This window comes from Leptosomus discolor, chromosome 8 (assembly GCF_034619465.1).
Source record: "Leptosomus discolor isolate bLepDis1 chromosome 8, bLepDis1.hap2, whole genome shotgun sequence".
Taxonomy (NCBI): Eukaryota; Metazoa; Chordata; class Aves; order Leptosomiformes; family Leptosomidae; genus Leptosomus; species Leptosomus discolor.
The window spans coordinates 59,666,676-59,691,935 of record NC_141398.1 but is presented as its reverse complement, the minus strand read 5'-3'; the positions used below and the strand labels follow the sequence as shown (position 1 = coordinate 59,691,935).

At 41.7% G+C, this 25,260-nt stretch overlaps 1 protein-coding gene across 3 annotated transcripts in view; it reads right to left on the bottom strand.

Moving 5' to 3' along the window:
* BANP (BTG3 associated nuclear protein) overlaps positions 1 to 25,260 on the bottom strand; it is a 151,070-nt gene that overhangs the window by 49,188 nt on the left and 76,622 nt on the right. For 2 of the 3 annotated variants that reach the window (XM_086468906.1, XM_086468907.1), the window contains 3 exons: positions 25,045 to 25,175; positions 21,115 to 21,177; positions 18,955 to 18,999 (listed from right to left, as the gene is read on the bottom strand). In XM_086468906.1, coding sequence (XP_086325032.1) covers positions 18,955 to 18,999; positions 21,115 to 21,177; positions 25,045 to 25,175 — 239 coding nt within the window. Of the gene's footprint in view, positions 1 to 18,954; positions 19,000 to 21,114; positions 21,188 to 25,044; positions 25,176 to 25,260 lie in introns of all 3 variants that reach the window. The other variant, XM_086468905.1, reaches the window with a different exon arrangement.

The following is a 25,260-nucleotide window of genomic DNA, read 5'->3' as shown; positions in this document are numbered from 1 at the left end:
GATATTTCTAGCCTGTGAATACAGACGAGACTGCTACACCAACCATGCATCCCGTCAGTAAATACTTCTGGCAGGCCAAATTGTCCCCCCCGGGCTGTCCATTGGCCATCACTCCTCTGCGCTATCAAAACCACGCTGTAATTTTCAACAGAGCATCTCTGGTGTTTAACTAAATGATAATCTGAGAAAACTGCCTCTGTCAAAAAGATTGAAACATAAATAAAAATCTAATTACGCTTTTTATGGGCCGTTGTTGTGCCCCTCCCGTCCTCAGGAGGAGGCAGAGCTGCTGGATCGAACTAAATATTGAACACACCTATTTCTGCTGGACTCCAGCTCTATGATCCACGCGGTCTGTGGCCGCAGGCCTCTTCTCCTGTAGCGCTTTGAGCTCTTCCCCACGCCCGCCGCAGCAGGGCCGTGCCCACAGCCTTCACCACAAACCCAGCGCCTTGCTTCCGTGGACGAACGCTACCGCTTTAAAATGCATTTTGCTTCTGAGGCTCTTCCACCGAGACGGCTATCACAACCTGATCTCTTATCGCAGAAACAATAAAAAAAAATCCTTCAAAAAGTGGTTCTTGAGACTTGGATTAGTCACAGCGTTTTCTATGATTTCAACCACTTTTAGTACCTTCTGTCTCAGCAGGTAAAAACACATCCCTCCCCTGTATTTGAAGTCTTACTGGAATGCAGCACTGTTCCAATGTCTTTGATTCAATTTCAGTCACTTTTCTTGTTCAGAGGTAAAAGGAACTCGTTAAGTGCCTCAAGTGTGTTGAAGCCAGCTATTGCTGCCCAACTGCACGCCTTTTTGTTGTGCTCAGTCCATTCTGGTTTAAAAGCTCCTGCACACCCAGCGCGTTTCAACTCCGATGCGTGTTTCACATCCTCCGCTCTCCCACCGACGGTATCTTCTCTTTTCCTTTTATGTCTGGAGCCACACGGTGTCCAGCCGTCACACGAGACTTTTGAAAAACTGCATGTGCGCATTTGTGTTGGGTTTTTTAATTCTATCTCCTGTTCCAAGCCGGCTCTGCAAAATAATAACAGAACCTTCCCAACCCCCCCGCACGTATTTTTGTCCCAAATACTCCGCTTTCAAAAGAGCCGTCCCTAACACTGCACCTTGCTAGTGAGACCATGACGACTCGCCACAATGAAGCTTTTCCCTGAAATAAGTATTTTAGAGTTCTCGCGTTGCTACCAAGAAAGGCTGTGGAGGAAGGCTTGAATACGTAACAGAACATTGACAGGACTGACTCCTAATGAAAAATATGATATTGATGAGAAAAGCAGTCTCAAGCGACTCAACTGAAATGACGCTAGCACGGGAATATCAAACCACCACGCAGAAAATGAGAAGGGAAAAAAAAAAAAAGTGGCACTCCCTTGTATTACCTGATCTCAATCACCACTCACACTCAAGTGGTGCGATTTTTACATGAAGTCATAATTTGAGATCACATTTATGGTGTTGTGCCAGAACCTTTGTGCTCCTGCCCGCACTGGGATAAAAAGAGCTGGAAGCCTGACAGCGATCAAGCTGCTGAGGTTTTACCTGGCAGTCGCCACGGCATCCAAGGGACCCAGTTGCCCAAATCACTCTGAATTTGAGAAAGGCTGTTCGGTCTTTGAAACCAGCTACACAAAAGTGGCACGAGCACACTTCAAAGGCACTGGAGCAGCCTATTCATGAAGTTTCAGCAAAAAGCACAACCGAGAAGGAATGTCAGAACAGCCAGGAGCCAGGAAGGCAGCCTTTGATGGGGCTATGAGAACAGAGACTGGGGGAAACCAAAGCACAGCCAAAATAAGAAGATTTTTAAGGAGCCAAACTTTTCCTGGAGCAACTAAAGAAACAAGATGCCAAAGACTATCCTGAGGGAGAAACAAGCTCCTGATTAGACATATGGATGACTATTGTAAATAAAATGTAGAAGCGTAGAGAAAGTCTACTTTCTGACCTAAAAAGAACAGCTCAAAAAGGCTTCAAAGAACAGGACAAAAATGAAGTTTTTATTTGAGCTAATTCCTAAGACATTGCTAGATCATCCTGAGAACAGAAGATCCACGCCTGTTTTTTCACAGGAAAACAAACAACACGCATTCTAAAGCAACTTTAAATTTACAGCTCGCATGGACTACAATAGTCTAGTACCGGAGAAGTTTGTGCAAGCCAAAGAGGTGGCTTCTGTCACGCCCGTACCCTCAAGAACAAAGGCTCCCTGCTACCTCTCAACACCGATTCCAAAATATAAAAATAGGGCCTGTGCTTTTTTAAGGGGGTGCATCTAATCCAACTTCATTTAAAAAGGCATCTGGAGCCTCCATTTCATGGAGTTCCCTGTTCGACTCGTATTTCTGAGGCTACAACAGAACATTCTAGCTTAAAAGGCATGTTACATCTCTTCCACAATTTAAAACAGATATTTTAGAAGAAATGCTGCCCAGTGTCCACCAACATATACAAAGACGAAGGAAATTACTCACACTGGAAAGTCTCAGTAACTGAAGTGCTGGCCACGTTTAGCATCAAAACAAACCCATCGATGCTGCAAACTTCCACACGACAGCAAACAACTTTGCCAGCCAGATGACACAGACGCGATTCATCTAACCAAATTCTCCAGTACCCATACATATAGGGTTCAGCGTTACACATTTCCTATATATTTTCTCATGGAGGGAGCACAATCGTCTTCGATCAAGGGCTGGTCTCAACCATGACGCGTTCAGGTGAAGGTTTCACAGCAGAGCTGAGGAAGCACGGTTAGTGTCTTTCCAAAAACATCCCAGCCAGAATCATCTACGTTGCTGAGGAATGCAAATGTCACAGGAAGCTCCAGAATCCCACTCTGTTGCTAGCCTTGCCCTGTAGCTCTCTTTTTATTATTAAGACTGTAAAATTTGTTGTAAAAAACTGTAAAACTGTTCACTGGAACAAAATATTTTTGCTCAACAGCAGATTTCCGTTACAGCATATAGAGTCTTTCTGAGAAAAGCCACAGCTACCAAATGATGCCTTTAAACTGTTGTTTGTTGGGATTTTTTTTAATTCCTCGCAGCATCTATTAGTCAGAGAAAGTAACGCTGAGTTTATTTGTAACTACTGCGCTGGCTGTGCACCACCGTTCCCCACCAGCACGTCAATACCAGGCTTCATGAGAGGCACATGGGAACTGTTCCTCCAATTTTTTCCCTTTTTTAAAGCAGCTATTCTCAAAACAATTCTCCCCTTAGCTACAGACTGCAGTCTTTGCACTGTCCACAACACTGAAGAAAAAAGTTTCAAGTCATTTTCTCTAAGAACGCACCACGAACTCGATGCCAGGGCATCACGCAGAGCACGGTCACAGCTCACACGTCCCTCGCTGTCTTCGGGGGGTTTCAATCCACCTCCCATAGCACCTGCAAGAGCTCTGCAGGCTGCACGCCTGAGAACACCCGCATGTGCCTCTTCCTAATTTCCCAGGAAAGAGGAGCACGTATGTTTGTAAAATTTAACACAGACAACTCTTTTCAAACACGAGCTCTTGCTGCTGCTGTCGCCTGGCACGAATCGTTCCTTCCAGGAAGATGCTATCGACCACAAAGCAGATAATGTCCCGGGAACCGTGAAACTTAATGGACCATAAAACTAAACACATCACAGCCTGGCAGGAGGCACCTATCGTTATTATCACTGTGCCGCTCCATACTCTTGAAAAAGATGATTCTAAAGCAGACTGGATTTTTTAAATTATTTTTTTTAACACTGAAAACAATTTTTACTCTTATTTTTCCCCTTACGAAACCATTTCAAGATATTTTGGTTTGAACACCGCAAAATGAAATGTTTTGTGTGTGTGTGTGTTTTCACTCCCATATTTCCCTACCTTTACTACTTATTATACAGCAGTTTTTCCTCAAAAACCTTTCCAAATCAGGAAAGAGGAAGCCAGTCTGGGGATATTTTAGCTTTTTCTTTTTGCACCCAGTTGGGATGAAAAAAGCAAGGACTTTCATTTCATTCAAACGTTCTGCACCAATTTCGGCTTTAACAATAATTACAATAAAAATGCAAACAGATGACAAATCAATTTATCATTTTAACAAAAAGTTTTACTCTAAATGGAAAACGCAATTCTCAACAAATTCAACATTTGGGATTAATATGGCATCTGTATGAATTTCGAAAAAATTCAAAATAAATGTCAGCTCTTGTACCGACATCAAGGTCTGACTAATAAAAAACAAACCAATTAACCACAATGGCCAAAGCCTGTGACTTCCAAGTTCTTTTCCTGATCATTAGTGTTTGCAAATGCTCGGAGCAAGAGCTGCTGGATGCCGTGCGCCATCACACAACCGGAGCTGGGGAAAACCACCAACTTGTCAGCTGTGTTTTCCTGGTCTATGCAAAACAGATTTAAAGAGATACTATTGACTTCCAGGGGATATTTTAAATAGCATCGATTTTCCTCATGAACTGTACTTCCCTCTGTTACAATTATGCATTAGCCCACAGTTAAAAGGATGCGAGTTTTTCATTACAGGAAATTCTGAAGAGGAAAAAAACCAACACAGATTTGTCTGGAAATGTCAATTACGGGCAGAAACAATGAGGAAGGTCAAAATCTCTCTCAGTGAGTATTGACAAAGTCTACGAAGTAAGATTCCACTGATATAGTTTACAATTTATATACATTTTAGAGGCTGAAAGGAAAAGCTTTTCTACTTAACATTTCAGGCACGGGAAAAATTATAAACCAAACAATAAACACATATGAAACAATCTGGCTTAGTCTGATGGAGTGGAACAGGAAAGAAGATTAAAACTCCGTGAAAAACACAGAATCCCGGTACTTCACGCTGGAAGATGCTGGCTTCCCACACCCCACAGAAGTCATCAGCCTCGACCAAAGCTCACAAAGCACCGACTCCGCACCGAAAAGCGCGACAGGCAACGAGAGACTGATGTCAATGCACCAGTGCTGCTGCTGCCGCTGGCAAGGAGAACCAGAGCAGCAATCCTGTCCATTCGCTCAGCTAATCTGCAGCATGCTAGGAAATCTTTTATTCCTCTGACTCCGTTAGCTTTGCTGCAAGTTTTCGTCAGAGCTTTCCAGAAAATCAAGCGATACGGAATTCCCGCGCGGTGAGAAGGGCAGTTAAAATTTAGGGATATTTAACTGCGGCTTCCAGCAGCGTGGCAAGCGATTAAAAGTGTTGTGTTGCTATTTAAAAAAGCATTGTGCACAGAAAAAAGGGCCAAATTCTGACTGCAGATGTCCTGACTTTGTAAGGGTGTCGTTCCTTTTTCATTAACCAAGTCAGTCTCAATCTACACTATCATCAGCGAGACAAAATTTTGCTCTTTTAAAGGTCAGTGACAGATTTAAAAAAATAAAAAAAAAATAAAAATCAAGTTTGACAGCAGTCTCCAAGTATATTCCACTATCTTCCCATAATAATGAAAAAGACACTATTCAACACATGGAAAACTAAAGCATCTGTGTATCTTCAATAAAGTAACTCCAGAAAGTCCCAGATATTGGTACGTCAAGACTCGTATTCTTCAAAGCAAGCGATCTCAATTAAGTTTTCCCAAAGGAAAGAAGCATTTCTGATGAAGGCATTTACAACTGAGGTACCTAGTAAGTGTTCTTATATAGCGGTATTTTCTAAAAGAACAGAAGAAAGTGCCCCCTGAACAGTTTTACCTACCCACTTCTAGGTTAACCATTCAGAATCCTGGATTTCCTCAACTACTTATCTACTCCGGGTAACATACGGACCCAAATAAGTACCATCTTTATTTGGAATATCTCCATGGAAGAAGGAGCATCTGTTCCCTATGTTTGGGGCTTTTAAGTATATACTGACACGGATGGTCACGCAATACAACCATGAAACTCACGAGTGATTCTTTTTTTTTTTTGCTGTCAAGCATTCAGTGTTGGACTAAATGGATTCCAAATAATGGCAAAACTGTTAGCACCACTTGGAAAAGAATGAGGCCAACAAGAAATGTTTTTGACGGTTCCATTCCCATTACGCAAGTCTAAGTCATATTTCTTTTAATTCAGAACAGATGATTCGCTGATCACTCCTTTCTTCAGGTTTCAGATAGTGTCTCTCTGACCTATCACCACCGACAATGGAAAACACACATCAAAAAGTAAAATCCTTTGCTATTTTACCACACGCCTTTGAAGACCAGCGTCCTGTTCTTTGGCAGCGCACAGACCTACAGACAGAACAGTCATTCCTTTAGGAGACTCCCAATCTGGGATGACACCAAAAGGCAGCCCGTTAGCGCAGGGCTGTGCGAGACATACACAGAGTGAATATCACAGGCAAAGATTTCATCTTCCCTAGTGACTTTTGGCATACCTCTGTTCACCAGACTGCGGCACGTTTTCGTTTCTACACGCTTACAACCCATTCCCACCGTCTGACAAGGTCTTTTTCATGTATCCACCTACTATAAAACAAACCCACCTTGAAGGAAAACATGACCCCACCAAAGCCAACAACAACAGTCACCGTGCTGTTGTTGAAACACTGTCACTCATTTCTCAGAGCACGGTCTCTGGTTCGGTCTCTCTCCTCCCTACACAGACACGTCCTCTATTCATACTTCGAGCACAGCACACGCTTGAACTGCACACTATTGTCCTCCTACTGTTATTCACGCCAAACGCTGTAATACCTGCCTTCTGCTAAAAGAAAAACTCAAACCCCAAAAATCTCAGTTCTGGAATTTAGAAGTACTTTAGAAGATCTAGAAGATTTTTTTCATCACTAGCTGTTACATCACTATTTACTGGCACCACTGACATTCTGCCTCTGACTGAATTTGATGCAGGACCTCAGCAACGCTCAGCAGCTTGACCAGTGAAACCCATCAGCTGACTTCGTTCTGGAGCCACCGCTGCAGCACCAACTCGAAGGCAAAACAGAGCGAGTCTGGGAAACCAGAGGCAAACCAAGCGTAAGGTGGGCTGGATTTGAAGACTTCTTCCGTGTTGTTACTGTGGGACGGAGGTACCTCATTTTCAGTGTCATCGGGAGCCACCTATCACAAAACAGTTAACCAGAAAAATCACACCAATACGATAAATAACTTAATTCTAACACTTCCTCCTGGTGAACTCTGTAACACTTCTGCTGCTGAACACAAGTATTTAGCAACATTCCAGAAGCACGGCATGACTTATTTCAGGAATAAAAGTAGTTGTAAAAAAAAAAAAAAAAAAAAAAAAATGAAGCAATTCATAAAACAGATTCATTCATAGCTCTGGAGCCCAGAGTTTCTATCAAAGAAAAAGAATATCTGCGTGTAAAGCAGTACTGTATTTGCTTCCAGACCAGCCAGGAACTGATAGCTCTAGCTGAATAATTGATGGAGCCAGTATGCAACAATTAGTCCCAGCAGACTGGATCAAATAAAACGAAGCAAGTTTGTAATTGAAAGTACTTATTGCACAAAGAAGAATTCTGTTCACAGAACACTAAAGAAATGGCTAAGGCAAGCCACAGCGGATGATTTTCCAAACACACATTCCCAATGTTACTCACAGTAATATATAGACGTACCGCAAATAAAGTAAACATATCTCAGCTAATTAAAGCAGCAGCTGAGATCAGAAATGAGAACTGTGCTGTCGACGTGGGATTTCAACGTCTAAAATAAGCAACAAAGTGGTCATCTGGTAAGTTTTTTAACGTATGCACTTGAAATAGAAACACACACGAACTATTAAAAAATATGCTGAGCTGTATGGTTTGTTCCAACCAGCACACAAATCACAACTTCAGGCTCTTTGATTATTCTCCTTCCATTTATTAGATATTCGCTCAGCTAGTTTGAAATATTCTGGAAAATTGGGCTGAAAATAGATTTAAACTATGAAAAGGATTAAACACACGAAGAGCAGACATAAACGTCAATCAACTGGTCAAATCTCGCTAAGGTTAACGTTATCTTGTTAAAACCCTGAAAACTCTGTGTAAGTCACACGGGTTTCCTTCTAAAAAGATAAGCTCATTCTTCATTTGCGATCGAGCCACTGTGTGTTAATTTTTAAAAGGGACAGCTTTTGTGCCTAAACTGGGCAAAAAGCAATTGTTTTAACTGCTTTTTCTAGGAGACAAAAAAGAGGAGCCATCTCCCACCTCCACAAACTTAAAGCCATCACAAGAGGCTTCCAAAGTCACGACCGCCATTTGTGAGGTACCACCAAATCCCGCTGACCGTTTAACCTCGGCAGACAATGGGGAAATCTGGAAACCGATTTTAAGTCATCGAGATTTATTGTTGCGCTTAACATAGCGGAAAGATTCATTATGTCAGCGGCCTGAGCTCTCTACTTGCCGTTCCGTAACCTGACAACACACACACCCACTTATTGTGTTCTTCATCGGGAGGAAAGGAGATCCCTCCGTGCTGAACGGCCAAGCAATCGCCAGGGTCTGCCAGCAGCAAGCAAGCAGCTGGTATCCAGCCAAGGGTATCAGCCTTAGAACATATCCAGTATCAACCCATTGCAGTCCAGTTGTACCAACCATTCCCCAAATCCTTCTTGGGCTGGAATTCGGAATGGGGGACAGCGAGTTCTGAACGCACGCACGATGCTAGAGGCATCCCCCGTATTTAAAATAACCGAGCACGGAACTGTGAGAGCACACAGAGTGGAACAGCGATGGGATAAGGGCAAATCTGCAGCATAAAGACAGGGCTCATATCACATGATGAGAAAAATCATAAATGAAGAGCACTAAAAAGGAATAAACAAAACAAAAAAGAAATGATTTCTCTAGATTAGCACAGCAAGATAGCTTTGTGATGACTGCTATTCTACAAGCAGAGATTTTTATTACCAAAATCTCTAATAAGAGACAGCTTAGACCTATGCCTTCTATGAAGGTGGAGAAAATTATTTTTCCTTATATTTAAAAGATTATCACTTCATATCTCATCTCTTCTTATTAAGTTTACAGCAATATTAAAACAAGATTTGGGTGAATAAAGAACATAATATACTCCAAAATAGAGAACATATTCTTTGGAGCATTATAAATGCTCCTGTCTGCTTGAATGGAATTTTAATGGAACAACCTACCCTCTTAGGAGAAAAATAAAAAAAGATGACAGAAAATATTATCCTTTCCCAAAACCTTCATTAAACTGTCTTGCTTTACAACCATCACAGATCACTCTATGGACTCTGTCACTCAGGGACTGTTCCAAAGAAAGTACCTATAAGAGATTAACAAATCACCTTTATTAATTCTTTCCACCAGTCAGAACATTTTTACAAATGGAAACAAGTAATTTGAGGGGAAGAAAAAAAAAAAAAATCCGAATACATATCAGCATTAAAATAACGGCTGATGTTAACATCTCTCTCTACATTTCACTGCTTTGGATGAGCAAGTCAAAGAAAAACAACCAAGTTTGTGCTCTGAGAAAGGTAACAGTGCGAGGCTCCACAGGTCATTAGGAGAGACATTGTATTAGGAACGGGGACTTCTGAACAGAAGACAAAAATAGTTGCGTGACATAATGTCTAAATCTTGAGAAGCTCTAGGGAAAAGCTCTATGTTTAAAACACAGACATTATATTATGTGCTTACAGCCAAGTATCTGCTGGAATTTACTGTTTGCTCCCAAAACAAATCTTTACCTGCGTCACTGAAATGAAGCATGAAAGCAGGGTCAAATTTGAATCCTCTGTTATTAATGGGAAGCTATTTCTTTATTGTCACACTCTGCCAAAAGCTGAAGTGACCAAAAAAATGCCATAAATATGAGATTTTGCTGCTGGAGACTTTGTGTATTTGCCTTCAGCAGAGATTTTATTTTTTTTCCAGCATATAAAGGTAGAATTAAACAAGCTAACTGGAAAGGCAACTGCAAACTTTCTTACGTGTACTCTCTTAGCGCTCTTCTAAGATCATGATCACAATAAAATTAAAGGCACCACAATTGCAGCTGCCCCCAAGCCAAGACCAAGGACTTCACATAAAAAAGCAAAGCAAATGCCAGCAAATACCGATCACCGACTGGTGGTGATGTGAAGTGGCCGATGAGGAATTCCAAAGAAAGTTGAGCATTTTTCAAGAAGCACCTTAGACTGAGATGCTTGTCCTTTTACCAAACGGTAAACCAAAAATGGCTTTATAAGTCTCAGACCAGCACTGTGCACCCAGTGAGCCTTAGTGACCTTTACGGGAGGCAGAGCAGAGGGCAGACGTGCCCATGGTTTCCTAAACTCACGTTTTAAACCAGGTGCTGACCTGCAGATTAACAACAATTAACGCCCTTTGAGAGACTACACTGTATAAATACCTACACACCAAACCTTACGCACACTAAACCGACTTAATACTTGCTTTATCTCCAAAGTAGCAATTCCTTTCTTCCACTCCTGATAAACTTAGTTAAGCCCGTTTCTTTCTTCCTTGTTTCCTTCCTTTCCCACGTGCAAGATCTATTTAGATACATTTATCTGAAAAGCACCATAAAGTACTTTTTCCACCCTCTATTACACGTAGATGAAAACTTCACCGCACGGCAGATCAGTTCATTTGTGCATTAAGGGCACAAACGTGTAACGGTTACTGCTTCTGCCACCCCACCCTTTCACAAAGGTGCTGCCTTTTGTTTCATCATCCCATAAAGGCTGCTTTGAAGTTGAGAGAAGAAAATGCGAAAGTACTTGCTAATTTTGCAGAGCCTTTTAATCAGCCACTACTCGAGGTTGCAAGTTGGCCCAGCAATCAGGATCAGCCACTGGCCAACGAAAGATTCTTTTCAACAGCTGGAGATGCCCTGAAGAAAGTCAATTCATCTAAGCTCTTATTTTTTCTTAGCAGCAGGGCATTTAGATAGCTAATTTTAGTGCAGCACTGAAAAGGCTGCGAAATGGTGCCACTCCTTGATACAACCAAACCAAAACCCTTAAAAAGCGGAGCTGGACACAGAGCAGCCCAGGGCAAGGACTCGTTTTGTCTTGTCTGTTCTTCCGCCGCTCTCATGTAACTGAAATAACATACGGGAAAGAGGCAGAGGCTCCAGAAGGCCCTGCTAAGCACTCTGAAAAAGGGGAAATACTCATCCATCATGATGAATGAAATAAAGTCCAATTTCAAGAGGACTAAACTGCTTCGAGGGAGTGCCAGTGTATACCTGCTACATCTTGGAACAGAAAACGTAGGAATGAACACGTCTCAGAGTGGGAAATGTTGACGCACCGATGGCAGGCAGGTGTAACTATTACTACATTTGAGAACGGGCCATGCTGCTGGAAAAAAGTTTTTCCTCTTGACCCAGTTCAAGATACTGCTCTTGGTGAGGTATCGGACACGGACATCGCTGGTTTTCTCCATAAAATAAATCAGTATCTTCTGGCACAAACCCGTGCAGAAAGAAAACTAAATGCAGCCAGTTTGTAAATGAAACTTATGAGCCAGTAACGCCTGCAGGGATCTGACACCGCTGACTCTCTGGTACAAAAGATATTTTTTTTACTGCCTTCCCAGCAGCATGCACCAGAAATGAGTAAGAAGATGGAGACAGCACGATGGAAAGAAAAACAAATCTCAAGAAGGTGAAGGAGAAGACTTGTATAAATAGCAGCAGCTAGGTATCCTTTGTCGGACCCTGCTCAAAATTTGCCAGGGTCATCCCTCCCGCCCCCTTTTAACCAAATCTTAGTTTAAGGAAGGAGTTACAGTACATCTTTGAGCAATAAAAAAAGTGATGAAAATTACTGGATGTGGTCAGGCCAATGCAGTGAAACTCTCATCAAAATAAAAAACAAAACAAACCAAAACACATTTAAAAGACTCCTGCCCTTTTTTCTTTACCTTAAATCCAAAAAAACAATTAAAAACCCTATTAATCACTTGTTAAGTAACAGATCAAAAACTGTGTTAGCAAAATATTCAGGTTTTCCACTCTCTTTAAAGAAAACAAAGAAAATATTTTACACATTTGGAGATTTAAAACCAGAAGAGTAAAAACTGAAGCTACTTTCCAGTCATGGTGGCTTTCAATATCTGCTACAGCTTTCTGTACTATCTAAACCACTCATTGCTGAAATTCTACATCACTAACAGGGACAGCAGTACAACTAGACACAAGGAGCCGGTACCTCTTCCCATTGTTATAAAAAAGGGCCTTCACTTTCAGGCTCTCCAAGACAGCTGAAAGGCAGAGACTCAGCAGCACAGACCGGGAAAGAAACGGCCCTGTCACCATAACTGCATTGGAACGTAAGTCTTAACGAAACAATGCAGCACCCCTGCATTTGCAACCCACGTGTTTTCCAAAAACACTAACTTGTTTATAAAGCAAGGCCTGCTGACTTCCAGTGAGCTTCTCTCTCACTCCTCATTTTCCCTGAAAGTGGATAAATTATGTAACGTAGGAAAAAACATATGGCCTTTCCAATTAAATATTGGAATTAGTTTTGCATTCTGTTAACTACAGAGAATGTCTTTTCCCATCAATAGCTCTCAAGTAGCAGTTCCCTTTCTGTGGGTTTTTCCCTATTCTGTTGTGGTTTGTTGACTTGGAGGACTGTATTTTCCCCGAGTAAACTCCTGTCTTCTCACATTGGGGCAGAAGAATTCTGTTGGTCTACCATCAGATATAACAACGTGGAGTAAACAGTTTGCACAGATTGGTTTCAGAACGATGACAACGAGGACTGCTGGAGGTCAGCCGTCTCCTACTGGACAGCGTCTCCCCCTGCTTGGCAATTAGAAAGTGGGTGCGAGCCTTCCACAAGTGCATTTTCAACCCTGCAGTTAAACTGCACCGAACCGTTTATTACAGCTACTTCTTTTACTTAACACAAATACGTTACGGTTTTTCTCATAAAGTTAATTTTTCTAGAGATATTTTCTATGTTACTGATCAACTAAGCAGTAGGGCTTTTTCCCCAAGCTTTTTTTTTTTAATCGATACACATTCATTGAGTTTTAAAGCTTTAAAACTACTCTCCTCAATTTCATTTGCTAAAATACTACTTTCTCTAGCAGCTAAGTTTGCAGAACTGAAGTACAGTGAGTGTCTTGGACGATCTGCTCCGAGGAACAGTCGAAGTGGAGAACACCTCTTCCACGGAATGTCAAATTAACGAGTGTATGTGCACAAAGGAGCAAAAATAAAAAAGAAAAATACTGTAATTAAAGTGCTCACACTTCAGTATTTTCAGCAATCTTACTTTATCCATCAATACATTGTGCTTCTACACGGAATTTACATAAAGCACGTTTTGTTTCAAAACTATTCTCTCCACTTTTGCTCCTAAAAATAGAAGGGACCTGCGAGACTTTAGCACAACCTGTTACTGAAGATCAGTTCGAAACAATCATTTATTTTACAAAACCACACGAGCAGTTTTGAAGTTCCAGCTGAACTACATTGGGGTTTACATTTTGTCGGTTTTCTTCTCACAATCCCGGTGGCTTCTCCGTGCGTACTGTTCAAAGCAGATACGCCGAACCAAGAAAACGCCTTCCCAACCTCCCGCAGCAGCTGGCGCGGAGGTGAAGGGCGTCTTCCCTTCGCTCGCTGGCACACGAGCACACGCGCGTGCACGCCCAGACCCTGCCGCAGCCATGCATGCGGAAAGACTCACGCTGCGAACGCGTCTCTGTCCCCGCGGAAGGGCAGTTTACAAGGCTGATGTCGGAGCAGCGCATTTCTTGCGCTTCAAATTTCCTCCTCGTTTCTTCAAGCTTTCGCCGAGAAAGTAACTGACGATCATCTTCATACTACTGCCCTCTACTGCTTAAAAATTAGGGACAGCGAAAACCTCCTACACTGTATTAATTCTTGACTGCGGAACTCGAATAAAGAATTTTAGTCTTTTTAAATCTGGAACTTTTTAATTAGATGCATTACATGAGAATTAAGAACTGTGGAAGGTGGTTCTTTCCTCTGTTTTGGATAATATACTATTATTGAAGTTGTTAATATTGATAGAAACGGCAGTATCTATCCCAGAGGCTTAGTAAAGACAATTAAATGCATACTGAGGAAAAAACATTAAACCGTTTCTTTCCCAAAAGTGCCATCTGCAAAACGTATCAAAGCGAGCAGAAGCCGGGTTAATACGGCAACACGTTTTCGTTTGTGCAACTGAAAATCAGGCTCGAGTTATGGATTAAAGTGGACCTTAACAAAACGTGGTGCCCTCCCTGAGAAGCAAGGCGTGACATCTCACCAGCGACCAGGGAGGTAGAGAGAGATACAAAAACTGGATGCCAAAAAGAGGTGGATTAAGGCTGTCGCACAGGTTTGTAAATTATTTCCTCCACAAACCAACCTATTTTCATTGTAATTTGATCCAGGCACAAGTAAGATTCACTGGATATTATGTGGAATTACTGGAATAGTGGGGTGGTTTTTTTTTTCCCCGGCACATTTCTCCCCCTTTTCCATTCCTCTAAGATTTAACGGCTCGCCCTTCACTTCAGACCACAGCAGAGAATCAGGACAAGACGTTTCAAACGCAGGTGATGAGGTCCTATCTCCTCCTGAGCTGCACTACAGGGCGTGCGACGTGTATTGAAACCAGACCGGAACGAGGCATCGCATCCGCACTCCCCGCGAGGCCGTTCAAGCCGAACTCTCACTGATCTGTTTCTCACACACGGCCACGTTCTTAACCTTCCCGGCCCTATGGCAGCGAGCTCCTGCTTCGGAGGTCTGCTCTGTGTTCTCCAGCACTACAGCAGTTCTCCAAGGATCTCTTCTCTGATCGCGGACTCGTACGCTCTCACGCGATCACCGCACGTACGAGGAGGATTTCCGAAGCGTACTTGGTGAGCCACCTCCACGGCCCCCTACCTGAACTTCCCCCAGACCTCCGAGCTGCCATAAAGCTCGTAGCAGCAAGGTCAGAGTTAAAGTTCAGAAGAAGATAATGCAACCCCTGCTCCGTAAAAATACCTCATTAAGCAGCAGAAAACCACGTTACTAATGTGATACCCTCCTCTCTCTCCGCGTGTATGTAACTCATCAGCTACGGACGGGACTCAGCGCACCGCTGATTACAAACTGATCTGGAAGAGACTGAGTCAACAACCATACAGAAGACGCCAAGTTTCCTTTCAAAAAATGTGATGTAGCAGAAGAAATTCTGCATGTTGACGCACACAGTATGGAGACTGATACTACAAAAGCAATTTACACCGGCTGGCTTTTTCCTGCTAAACCTATTACACGTGCTGTTGGCTCTGGAGTCTCCTGCTTCTTCTAACTGGCCTACAGACACTGATACTACGGGAACTAAATGCTGCTCCTCTTATTAATTTTTCACTCATTGAGCAGAACAAATTGCCAGCTCTCCAGGAACACGTATGATCATGTTTTAGCCTTTAAAGCGCATCCACTTTTTAATTTAAGAACTAAAGCTTGTTAGTTGACGACCATTTGCCTGGTGTCACTTTTAATTAATTCCTAAATTGGAGAAACACTGGCTGTGAGGATGCACAAAATGGAATGTCTAAAATGCAGAATCGAGGAACCGAAATGGTCCTGTTCTACCTCTTTATACCCCACGTCCATTTCCGAACACTGTGGCACTGTGTCAGCTTGTGCAGGACACACATTGAACACCTCCTGGGATGCAGAACGCTGACACTCAAAGGAAGAAAAGGATGGAGCTAGGGAGAAAGGAGGGCAGGCAATCAGAGGGAAGAGAAAGAAATTAGTAAAGTTCTGGTAATTCATAAGCATGAAATGCAAAGTCCAGAAAAATTCCCACTTCAAGCGTTAGTTAATATGAAGTCTAATTATTTTTGCAGTTTGGTATTTTTATTAAACGTGCACTGAAACATGAAACTTTCAGCTAATAGAACACATGTGTAGGTAGACAGTGTTCTTTTTGGCATGATTTCATTAGTTCCACGAACAATGATGCCAGAAAAACAAAATCTAAATTCAGTGCAACTACCAGGACAGACAATTCAAGAGGAGGAAAATAAAGTTAAAACCAACAACTGGCAGCATTCTGCAGAGAAGCCAGTATTTATTACAAGTATTACGAAGCTTGAAATGTATCTTTTCACAGCAGATTTATGCCATTTTATGCTCTGGTTCATACGAAGCGAACAACTTCATGCTTTGCCACCCCAGCTTCTTGTAAACCTTTGACTTGTGGTTCAGAGGGAAAGCCTGCATCAGGCAGCAGTGCTAAACCCCACCTGAGCAGAGAGAATACCCGACATCTGTTAAGTGTACAGTAATATATGGAAAACAGCAGCATGAGATGAGTTTTCAAAGGGAATATTTAGTAGCCAGGCTAAGATCTAATACGATTAGTAAGCACGCATCAGTCAGCTAAAAATATTCAATAACAGAAGTGCCACATTATTTGCTTTCCTTATTATCAATATTCTTCAGTGTCCCTTGGCAGCGTGCATTAGACTTCAAAACACGGGAGAAAAAGCCACTCTCCTGAAAAGTAATGGACAGGTGGGAAAACTAGAGAAGTCCCTTTGATCACAGGTCATGTACAGACGATTGCGAGCTACCGGATTGTTATGACTTACATTACCACTGAACCGTATCATATGACAGGTTTTTGTGCTCTTATCCCACTACCAGTGCCAAGGAAAATGTATTAGTTTCAACTTCCATTCTTAAACCACAAACACAATTTAGTTCAACTCGTTTTCCTTTGCAGCTTTTATGAGCTAATAGCTCAAAAAATGGTCGCTTAACACAGATCAGCTGATGAGCAGAAGCAGTTGAGCCACAGATCTCCCCCCAACCCCCTCGTGTAACACACACACACACACACACACACACGGAGCTGTTGCAAGGAATCATGTGAGTGCTACTCATCCACTTCAGCGCAAAACAGGCCCACGTGGCTTAAAGTGCTGAGGAAGGATTCGGCATCTAACGCAGAGCGGAGATAAAAATCCCCTAAATATTTGCTTGCTCCTATTTTTTGCTCCGCTGGAAAACAGTTCAGCAGCAAATAATTTGGAGGAGCTGGAGGGCTCCCGTGACTTTGCACAGGTGCCAGCTGAAGCGTGACAACGGCGGGCTGTCAACGCTCCTGAGACAGCGGTTCCTCTTTTGCACCAAAATGCAGCTGAGTGCACGAAGGGAAAAAAAAAAAAACCCAAACCAGCACTTCACCATTCGTTTTCAAGGAAAGTTTGACGGCAGGGCCAGAGTGCAGTTAGCTAAAAAACCCCAAAATGGGATGCTAAACTGGTTTCCTACGTACACACGTACAGCCACCACCTCTTAAGCAGATCCAAGATTATCCAAATACAACAAATATTACTATGTAATAGTACAGATGCCTTTATATAGATAAGCTGATGCGGATTTCAACACAACAAATAGATTAAACTATGATTTTCCTCCCCGTCCTGTGAGTGCTCTCACACACTTCAACAAACGTGCACCACGGATCCACATACAAGCACAGACACACATCTACACACACATACTTCAGAACATCTTTCTTCCAGCGCAGCCTTATTCCGCATGTACGAAGGCAACTGCTCAGACAATCAACAAGACTCCACTTAGAGGCATTCAGTGGTTGGAAGTGTTTTACTACAAGAGGTTTTTTACTACTAGAGGTCACGGGTTTTTTACTCCGTGACTACTTTAGCGTGAGACATGGCCAAATGCTACAGTTCTATGACAGGACTCGCCTCTCCCTGCCTAACATAGCGGGTTCAGGAAAATATGGTCATTCAAGCATTTCCCTTAAAACCAGCATGAATTGCAGCAACGTTTTAAATTACATTCTTTGGTATTATTTAAGATATAATTAAAAAAAAAAAAGGTAACTTTATCTACATCCCACTCTCCAAAAGACATCTCACTACCCAATACCAGTCTTTTAAGATGAAGTCATTTGGACAGCAGTATTTCACAAAGAGGGGGAAAAAAGAAGAGCAAGTACTAAAACAAAGGTTATGACATGTTTCCAAAAAGTCACCTTTCTGAGTCTCACTTCTGCTAAAGTACTTCTGCTTGAAGTCTCAGTAAAGAACCCTTGAAGTTGGTTTGGGTTTTTTATATTTTTTAAATACAAGTTAGATTGCTTCCCCACACAAATACCGTATGTGGTCAAAAGTTCAGAGCACTGGTAGCTTCTCAAGTTGGCCTCTGAGTTCAAGGACCTTCATGGCGCGAGCCTTTTCAATTCAGGGCAGCATTTCAGCTGTAGCCACGTCTCTCACAACTTACTAATATTCAACAGGAATACGAAAAATATCGTAACACATTTATTCAAGTGGCCTGGCTAGAAAGCTTCTTACAGGAGTACTTTTGTGCTGTGGATATTTCAGTGAACATTTCATGAAGCGTGTCTGAGATCAAACGTTAGCAATTTTGCTGACACCTGACACGGAAATTCTGCTCATTTGGTCACTTACTGACTCATCACTCAAAGTAAAAGCTGCTTTTTCTTACCTCATGCATGCATAAGCACCTAATAAAGCTATCTTATCAAAAAGAACAAAAGCAGATGTGAAAGATCTGTTTCTCCCAAGACAGCCATATAATGCGAAAATAGCTGCTTCAAGTTCAGCAATAAATGTTCGTAGGTTTGCAGGGACTGCAGTCCACATCTGGCCATAGCGACTGTCGATAACAGAGAAAAGAACATACTGTACACAACATCATCAATCCAGTTAGTAAATGAAGAGCAAGGCCAAAGACAAGGAGGTATAAAACACAGGGATAAAATATCTTGCAGGATTAATGAAATAAGCTTGTTAAATACTTGGAGCCCACAGACAAAATACCGAGCTTACGTTTTATCATTTTGCAAGTTGTTTATTTAAACAGAAAGACCAGAACAGATTTTGCTCTTTGAAAAACAGCCCCTCATCATGTGAGCTCTTTCCAACTGCAACGTTAACTTTAAAGACCAAAGTCAAAAGCTGCTTAAAACTCAGTTCTGTTCCTACCTGCCCATCCTGACCCACGTGAACTTGATGTATCTGCAGGTTTCCCTGTAAAAGAAGAGCATTGACAGTAAACACAACTTTGGAATTGCAAGAGTTGCTCTGTCCTGAAAAAGGCCTGTTTCTCACCTCATTATTAAACTACTTCATTATTAAGGAAATCTACTAATTTAGGGAATTCTGCTGAGGGTTGTTTTGGCAATCCAGCTACGATTCAACGGTCAGCACTTTAACCACAGAGGATGAACAGACTAAAAAGCGAGGAGGTTTTTCAGCACCAGCATGTTCTGCTTTTTGAAAGTTACTGTATAACATACAGTATTTTTAGGCACAGTTTGCTTGTATGGCTTTTGAGGTAAGATTTTTGTTCTTCCTTATTTATATAAAATTGAAAATTTAAGTCAAAACCTTCCTTATTTATATAAAACTGACAATTCAAGTCAAAACCAGAATTCGTGTAACACTTTTACATGTATGGGGTGCTATTTACTGTTCTTTGTTATAAAGTTACTGCCTGTGCTAACAGATTTTTTTATTTTTATTTTATCAAAATGTGATACCAAAGACCAACATAGTTCTATTACAGGAATTACATCCAATACAGAAAAGTCTCAATAATATAAATTATTTTAAAGGAAACTAGCTACAAAGTCTAAAAAGGAAAGCAGTAGCTCCACAAAATGCAGTTTTTACTCATATGCTCAGAGACACCTCTTCAAAAGAGCATTTAGACTAAGAAAAAAACAGCTTCCCAAACACAGAGACTTGCAGTGAAACACCATATTGCTTTGAGGAAAAAAAAAATACCTATTTTTGATTTGCATGTTTTCTGCATTTTCTCTTACTGGCAGCACCTCCTCTTATTGGAAGCTGTGTACGTTGTAATAAATTTCAAACCAGATGTTTTCATCTGTCACGGACAAATGTGGTCCTTAAAGTCTTACATACGGGAACTTCAGATGAAGCCAATGGACACCGGGGTGTGCCTGAACCCCAGGCTCAATTACAACCAGTATTTGCTGAATCATAATTTTTTCAGTGGGTCTTTACCCAGGAACTGCTTCAGTTTTATCGCAGCCCACTGTGCATTCCTTTAGACCCACAACCCACCCTTTCTTATTTCTCTCTAGGGCTGACAAGCTCTTCAAAGGAGACTGCCTTTAACTATAATATTTATGATAATATTTATTCTACGATAGCTCCCTGTGTTAACAGTATTCCTCCGCACCAGAAGTGGTTTTATGAGATGTGATTTAGGATACTTTGGAAAAAGATTAAACTAACCCACAAGCAGATATGCTTAACAGTGAGTACAAACACTCCACGGGGAAACCATACAGATTAAAACTGGAGTCTGCATTTACGTTTAACCTTATTTTGCTATTGCTTCTTCATGTAAACAAACGAAGCGCACAAGAAATCTAACAGCAGCCTCAGCAGTCAGGGGTCTCTATATATCCTTAAATAACCAACGACAGCACTCTCACTTAACTAAATTCAGCAGGCTTTAATAGCTGTTTCGCCCCAGTGGGGAAAAAAAAAAAAAAATCAGAATTGGAGTGTTCAGTCCTGGATTTATCCATTTCCATTCTACTGTACTATTTTTATGGAAAGAATTATGAAGTGCAAACACTGCAGTGCCAGATTACTTGATCAGTAACGAAGGTAAGTTCACTTCATTCTGCAATATATGTTTACTAGATGGCATCTGAAGGTTTCTCCAACTCCTGTTCAACAGTTCCCACAATTAAAGACAGTGAGGATTCTGAATACATACAGTTCATAAACCTAACTAAAATAATTTCATTTCTCAATGGCAGTGCAAGAGCCCAAGCTGGTTTCCTAGAATACTCCATAAGTACTAAACCTCCAGAGAAGACCACCAGCCATACACAGCAATCGCTGGTGTAACGCACACACAGAGCTGCCTTGGCTCGTTAGGAAAAACAAAACCAAACCAACCAACCAAAAAGAAACCCCAAAAGAACCCCAGAGACAGAAGCAGAATATCACATTTACTGCCACAAAGCACGTTTCAGCCTGGCTCCACCACACGCTCTCACTTCTCACTCGCTGCTGGACTCCGCAGAGGTATGGTTTTAGAATCGGGGCCCTAAGTTCTGGCCAACATCTGCTCCACGGGCACCCAAACTTTTGGCTCACCTCGCTGTCCTGCGTGATTTGGACTTGCTCGCCTTGAGGAACCTGGGCTATGTGGAGATGGCCCTGTGGGATCCGCAACAAAAGAAAACACCAAGGAGCATCAGAAGAAAATCATAGCCAGAGGAAGAAGCTATCACCTTGGAGTCAATACAGCTTAACGGATGGAAGCACAGTGCTTATTCAACGACAACCACTAAAGATAGCTTTAAAAAAAAAAAATAAATAAAGTGCATCTGTACTTCTACATCTTTTTATGCAAAGTGTAAGCAGAGTGACTTTGAAGAATGGTTCATTTTCACACAGGAGAAAAGAAAATAGGCATAAAAATAAGTAACATTTATGTAGTGCATTTCTCTATAGATAAAGTATCTGCATTTTTGACTGACAGGCAAAACGGGGGACTAACTTGCTTTGGCAGATTAGCATTGTGCCTGAAACATTAATCTCATTTAAACACCTTGGAAACTCAGTTCTTAAAACAGATACACCGAAACTAACTACCCTCCAAGAGTGAGGCTCTGTAAATATCCCTTTATCTTCGTACATCCACACAGTTACGGTGAAGTACAGTACCATGCTCAAGGCTATCTCCCAAGCTGCTTCAAATTGGCACAAAGTCATTAATTTGAATGCAGTTACCCTGGTTTACGTTAGGGGAGAATCTGCCCTAACTGTTTTAGTAACGTTTACACTTTGTATGCTGACCATACCCACCGCTCCAGAATGGTATCAAACCCACCGTTTGATCAAAGCATGGATAAGAGTGGACAGAATTCCTTGTGCATCCTGACTAGCCCAGCGAAGTCTTTGCTCCTGTGATTTACCTGAAGGGAGATCGTATTCTAAATAACCTACTTCAGGGTTTATAAGGCTTTGTGTTCATTTTAATATGCCTGCATGAGACAGAGATTAAAGATAATCATTTGGAATTCTGTCAAAGGCTCTTCTTATTTTATAACCCAAGAACAATCGCATGTGATTTTCAAAGAAACACAGATCCCTCTATTTCAAACAGTTTCATTTCCTTTGGGAGGAAACTGTCTATTTATAGGGAGAAAAAAAACATACTGCAAGTATCACTCTGACAATAGGGCCTGTATATAAAATTATAGCACAGCCCAGTCCACGTTGAGATCAGAATCACTTTCCCTCCTTAACATCAAACTCTCAGGGCTCCCAGGAAAAAGCACTGAGCATTTAAAAGATCCATTTACAGTGTTTTCCAATATTGGCAATCCCTTCTGGCTAAAGGGAGGGGGGAGAAGGTGACTTTAGTCACCTCTATATCATGCAGCATTTCAAAAAAGAACTGCTCACTCATCTTTTGCAGACACATAGCTGGCCTTCAAGGACAGTCCTTTTCGTTTCTTCACAAGTTCAATTCAATACTGTTTTGGGGTTTTTTTTTTAAACAGATGTAGTATAAATAACTACGACCTTACTAATGACTCCTAGCCTAACCTATACGTATCACTCCCTAGAACTGGAAAAGCCATACCATTTTCATCTGTTTCAACCTAGGACCCCTCTACACGTTTGACAAATGATGACAACATTTAGACAGTCGTTATGGGTCGTAGTGGATTTTTCCCAGATTCCACAATCAATTTAAAGGATAGCTGACAGGTCCCAATATTTTAACGAGGCAAGCTTTCATCACTTACATCTATAAACATAACAGTTTTGTCTATTGCACCCAGGTATTTCATATCATTTTCCTGTCTACCTTGTCTTTCAAGACTTTAAAAATACTTTTCAGTCATCAATTAAATCTCACACAAAGATCCATAAAGCAGTTGAGAAAATATGCTCTTTAAAATATATAGGGAAACCAAGAAACAAAGAAATTCACACAATAATACTGTCAAGTTATGGCAAAAGTTGACATGGAAACAGAACCTCTGCACCCAGCTCCTGCAGAACGAGCATTATTTCACTGGGGATGCTCCCAACTGACAGGAGGGGGAAAAAAGTCTGCAAGTTAATTTATTGAATTTCTCTTTAGTCCTCTTCAAAGTCTGAGAATAGTAACTCAGGGCATTTAGGATCTAGTTGCCTTCAGCAATGACCCTGCAGGATTTGCTCCTCAACTTCCATTTAAGTCAGATGGTATCCAGGTACGTAACAGGAAAGGGCAAGGCCTTTGGGAAAACAAAATGGGTGGCCTGGACCTTCCAACCCTATCTCAATCTCACAGCTACTGGTTCCTGGCGTCCCTCGCACCCACACTCCAGCTCTTTCTTTTCTCTTTCTTTAGAAGCCACCTTTTCCACTTTGGAAACATGTGCTCTCTACTGCAATTTCCTCTCCACAGCTCTTGCTGCCTGGAGTTCCTCTCCATTGCTTTCATCCCAAACCCCTTCCACTTCCATGCACTCCTTAAAAAAATATTCTGGCTAATATTTAAGTCCTCCTTTTAAGCAATGCTTGCAGCCCTGTCAGTGCCTTTAACACTGTGCTGCATATCTTGACATTGCCCCCAGTTTCCATGACACTTTTCTCCTCTGATTCTTCTCCTCTGGTAAACCTTCGGCAGGTCGCACAAACATGTCTTTTTTGGTAACATTCCAAAAGCATCTCTCCTTCATAGCCCTCTTTCCTTCGTCATGTTCCTGAGCAACTTCACCATTTCCACGCTGTTTGCAGCTCTACATGACCAGACTTGAGTATTCCCCGTGTTGATACAGAGTTTTCATTCTTTACATGTAAACTATTCAACTGGGCACACGTGCTCCTTCTCTCCCCCACTGCCTCTCTTGCTTGAGGAGAGAACGCTACAAATATCTACCCAAGATGCTTCAGTGTCCTACTTCAGACTCTTTGCAACGGCGTTGACTAGAACCTTTGCAACAATCCAGACCCTTGAGTACTAGTTTATGTAGTTGACTAATCTCTCCCGAAAATTCTTGTTTATTTGCCCATTTCCACCTCTTTCTTCAGCCTGGTTGCTCAGGAAAGTGGTCTTCCGAGATCATGGTGCAGAACGTACGTCCCTGTGCACGTTTCCTTCTGTCCTGTGCTTGGACGCTGCCCGGCACCGCTGAGGGCTGGCCCATACTCAGACTTCTGGGTACCTTCAGAACACTAATACCATCAGTGAAAGAGTTCCTACGTTGTCTGACTGTGCAGAAACGCCTGAAGAAGCTTTTGAAAACTAACAGCAGACAGATTTCACACATGAAATTCTCAGGTTTCTACTGCAAAAGGATGAGCGTGCGGAGGTAACTCACTATTTCTGAACGCTGCAGGTCAGAAGTGCCACACAATCCATTAGTTCCTTCTACTTTTTTGTAAAATTTGAATTTAAAACTATCCTTGTAGTCAAACCATGGCACACAGGAACTAAAGCCAAGGTGGGTTTTTTCAGAGTACACTAAAACCACATAGAAAAATAATCACGGCCTGAGTTATGGTAGGAGCCTCAGGCTTAAAAAATGTCAATATTTACAACTTTTACTTACATCCACGTATCTAAATGAACACACATGTAAAGCATTCGGCTAACAGATGTTCAACAACGCCTGAGAACGCAGGGTTATTTAAATGTAAATAACTGCATTCTTGTTTTGAAAATCATAGCTGGAACTACCTCTGAAGTGTAAATCATACGCTTCGTAGGGCTGCTATTATTATTATTACGGCAAGTGCAAGCAAATGGCCGAGTAGAGACCAGTCAGTTCTACACACAGCAACGAACGTGCATTTATTTGCAACAATTGTGCCAGCAAATCCTGCACAAAGATTTTCGCCAAATAACTACAATTTTTTTCATAAGCCTTCAATGTTTATTGTCTGAAAACCGTGCTTAAGAAGTGATGATAGGTCGCTTTCTGAAAATGAAAAATTAAATTACTAACTAATTAATTCAACTGAAGCAAAGTTTGCAATAATCGTTTAAATGAAATAATTTAGAAAAAGCGGAGTACATACTACTTGGACTTGTCCATCTTCTCCTATTTGGTGGATCTGAACCTGCTGAGCATTGGCTAGTGCATAGTGTAGTGCCTGTGGCTGGTTCTGCTGGATCTCGTTAGAGGCCGAAACCGAACTCTGCGAACCCTCTGAAAGAAAGACAAAAACCCACCTTGATTACGTATCTCATGCCAGTGGCCGTTCAAGAAGGCATACTTGAAAATGCTGGAACAC